General features: G+C 37.9%; 1 protein-coding gene across 3 annotated transcripts in view; it reads left to right on the top strand.

Annotated features, from left to right (window-relative positions):
* LOC107671190 (DNA-binding death effector domain-containing protein 2-like) overlaps positions 1 to 3,860 on the top strand; it is a 20,707-nt gene that overhangs the window by 1,301 nt on the left and 15,546 nt on the right. For 2 of the 3 annotated variants that reach the window (XM_016464076.1, XM_016464077.1), the window contains exons 3-5: positions 102 to 592; positions 724 to 843; positions 1,529 to 1,657. In XM_016464076.1, the coding sequence (XP_016319562.1) occupies positions 127 to 592; positions 724 to 843; positions 1,529 to 1,657 (715 nt within the window). In that variant the 5' untranslated portion in view covers positions 102 to 126. The remainder of the gene's footprint in view (positions 1 to 101; positions 593 to 723; positions 844 to 1,528; positions 1,658 to 3,860) is intronic. The other variant, XM_016464078.1, reaches the window with a different exon arrangement.

The raw sequence follows: 3,860 nt of genomic DNA, 5'->3' as shown, positions 1-3,860 counted from the left end.
GCACTGTGTTCTTTGTATTTTTAATATTTTATATATATATATATATATATTAACCAGTACCAAACTCACATTTGATGTGTATTCGTGTTCTTCTTTACCAGACACATTTGGACATTTGAAGGGACCATGGCTTCAGCGAAATGCACGAGATATTCCCTGTACTGGGAGGAGACCGAGTGCCTCAGCTACTATGAGATGCTGTCCCTCCATGAGATCTTTGAAATCGTGGGCTCCCAACTCACAGAGACTGATGTCGAGGTTTTGTCCTTTCTCCTCGATGAAGCTTATCCTGGAAAACATCCCCTCGATCCAGAGGGATGGACTGATGAGTTACCTCCAGGGCCTGATGGGTCTTCACAGGGTAATTCTCCATGTCCTCGGCTTCTGAAAACATGGCGAAGAATACAGCCGCAGAATGAGCCTTGCCCCATTGTTGGTCGCCACAGACCCAAGAGTGGCGTTGAACTGCTGTTGGAGTTGGAGAGGCGAGGATACTTGAGCGAAGGAAACCTCAAACCTTTATTGCAGTTGCTGCGAATTCTGACACGGCATGATGTCCTGCCTTTTGTTGCACAAAAGAAGAGAAGAACAGGTGAGCATCAGCTGTAAAATAACATTAGACAGTAATGGAAAGACATGATGCTTTTCCTCAAAATATTCCTCTGTGTTTTTCAATCAGTAATGTTTATGGTCAGATACTGATGTGTCACCTGTTCTTGTTACTGTCTCCAGAGCGAGAGAAGATAGAATACCAAGCAGTGGATACCAGCGGGGACACACAGTTCAGTTCAAACACAGATATACCATCCTTGGAAAACACACAAGACCACCAGTGGAGAGCAGGTGAGAAGAGATTTCCGCTAAAAGCTCAGCACATTAATTTATTAAATGTTTTTTTATTTTATGCTTTTGTTTGTTAAGTTTTGTCTCTATATTTTTCCACACTTTTTGGAAATATTATATAATGTCCACCTTATTTTGCAATGTGGAAGTGAGCTGTTTTCTGTGAATATACAGAACTTCTAATTCATTGGCTGCTATGAGTAAATAGTATTACTATTGCACTACAGTAAAGGATATTTAATCATTTTCGTTTATGCACCAATGTAACAATGCATAGTAGTGCTGCTGTATAATTTCAATAAAACATTTAAATATATGAAAAATATCATGTGGAGACTTTTATCTTAGTGATGAAACAAATTGTTGAATCGAGTTTTGAATAAATTCACTGACACTTACAGTTTGAACTGATGAACAGAAATAAATTTAATTTACCATGCTGTTTTTGCTACTTGCGTTGTAGTCTTGATTAAACTAGTCGCAAGGGTAGCCAGTTGACACCATTTGTGGGACATTAAGCATAAAGCTTATAATAATTCACCTTATTGCTTAATTTAAAATATTTTTGTAAAATCATAATGAATACATTTTTAATGTTAATGTTTAATGTAATATTACGTTAATGTTTAATGTAATATTTGCTCAGCCCTAGTTGTTGTGTATTAATTTATGTTTGCTATGTTAGGGACTGGCTCTTCCATGACAACAACCACCCCTGTCCGACAGAAGCGAGGTAGAGGTTACCACTGGAGCAGAAAATCTAGGGGCAAGCCTGAAATCCAGCCTCAACCAACACCCAACAAAGTGACCTGCGGTAAGGTCACTTTCTGTTGTCGTTGTTACACTTCTTCTGTTGTTTAGTCTCTCTTACTAGCATTTTTTTAATCATATGAATCTCTTTGCCTTTCCATTTCTCTCTCCTTTTGTTTGATTTGATCTATAAAACGCTCCCCAGCTGAGTGTACCTTAGCGTTCCATAGCCCTGGGCGATAAAACGGTATCGATATTTATCGACGGTACACCTTCTTCGATAACGGTATACATTTTTTTCGATATAGCGCACGATATAGGCAGGTGCTATGAGTGATGTAGACAGCACACACAAACACAAACACATGCTGAAATTAGTGCTGTGCCTGCCTGTGATGAGGAGATTGTGAATAAATAATGAATATTAGTTGAATTTAAAATAAACATTTGCATTTGAATGTTAGGAGTGCGTCATGGAGCGTCATCAGTGGCGCGCGAGATGCGGTGATGATGTAAGTGACGTTGTTGCATTTGAATGTTTTGTTAGTCTAGCCCACGAGATGCGCCGCTGCTGCGTTATTCATTCAAAATATTAGAGAAATATAGAAGCTCAATGCGGAGAAGATCTTGATTAGGTTAAAACCGAAACCAAGCCATTCACACAGAACGCATAATCAGCGCATTTTTAGGCGGACAAATACGACTGCTGCACTTGCCGCCGGAATGAGAGTATAGTTCCTAGCCATATCGGCCTAGAAAATCGCAACTTTTCATTTTCCATCAGTCTTAGTACACAATGTAACTAAAGAAGAGTCAAGTTTTAAATCGAAAAAATTCTCAATGGATGTGCAACGCACCTGTATTTGACGTACCGTGAACTTTAGTGTGAAGGCGCACGACTCGCATCGCTTTGTCTCACACACACGCAGAGAGAGAGAATTGACACGCTACATGTAAACGATATTCTTTGTTGTATTTTCCTGTCAAAATAACGGCGTTCCTTTGGAATTCGTCAGCTTTTAAGAACTGCCGGTTTCTCCGGTAGTGGGCGGAACTAATGCGCAAACGGCAACCTCATTGGCTGGCGCTCACTTATTATCGTCCCTGTTTTGATTTCAGGAAATCAGTTCGAGCGAACGCACACAACCTTATTAATATTCATGAATCCAGCAGCTCATTAATCCTTAGTGCATTTTATATTGTTCTTATTAGTAGAATTCGTAGACCATTATTTTTTTACAGAAATACAGAATGACCAAAAAAGCACCACCACCAGTCCTAAGTTTAGTTAAAATGACTAATATGCATTCATATATTTGGTTACCAAGTTTTAATTCAAATTACAAAATTTCTATCATTAAATGATACTTGACTATCATAATATCATATTATAATGCTTGACTGACTGATGTTAAGAGTGTACTTTCATATTTAAAAAGCTGTGCCATTTTTAAATAATATTGATTATCATATTATAATGCTTGACTGACTGATGTTAAGAGTGTACTTTCAGATATTTAAAAAACTGGCATTTTACAAATATATATATATATATATATTAGAGATGTGCGGATGAGCTAAAATGTCACCCGCATCCGCTACTTCAAATAAATTATCCACCCGCCCGCACGTATAATTTTCTCTGATATAGATATACGCACCCGATCATCACTTTAATTACTCTAATTCTTTGTTTTAAGCATGATGTTATCAGAATCAGTGACGTTAGAACTAATCTGCCAATCTCTGATAGTAAAATAATACGCTGATCGTAAGATGCTTTTAATTGAACATTTATTTATAAAACAAAAGTTTGTCTTTGGCCAGATTAGCCTACATTTTCTTAATAAAATAAACAGGCTTTACTCCATTCAGACTTTGAATATCGCCGTTTCTGTCACTGCAACACGCAACACACAAACACACACAAATGACTGGATAACGGTAAATTTTCTAGCCCTGTCTGTTCAAATAATTTGGAATATTATACTGCAACTTTCCAAACAGATATACAAAGTAACAATTAAGAATTTTTTTTTCTCCAAAAAACAGATATAGAACAAAGGCCTATAGATAACAAAACGGTGCCAATTCAGCCTAAACGCCATGTTGTAGGATTAGCTACTTGGCTTTTTCCTTTGCACTGTGCAAAAACAGAATAGCATCTACTGTGCCAGGATTCAGACGATTCCGCCTCGCCTCTAAAACGCGGCCTGCTGCACTAAATGAGCGTTCGCTTGGACTGCTTGTTGCAGGAATGAACAAGA

This window comes from Sinocyclocheilus anshuiensis, unplaced genomic scaffold, assembly GCF_001515605.1.
Source record: "Sinocyclocheilus anshuiensis isolate Anshui unplaced genomic scaffold, SAMN03320099.WGS_v1.1 scaffold1286, whole genome shotgun sequence".
Classification (NCBI taxonomy): domain Eukaryota; kingdom Metazoa; phylum Chordata; class Actinopteri; order Cypriniformes; family Cyprinidae; genus Sinocyclocheilus; species Sinocyclocheilus anshuiensis.
Note: the sequence above shows the minus strand (reverse complement) of the source record. Positions and strands in the feature narration are given on the sequence as shown.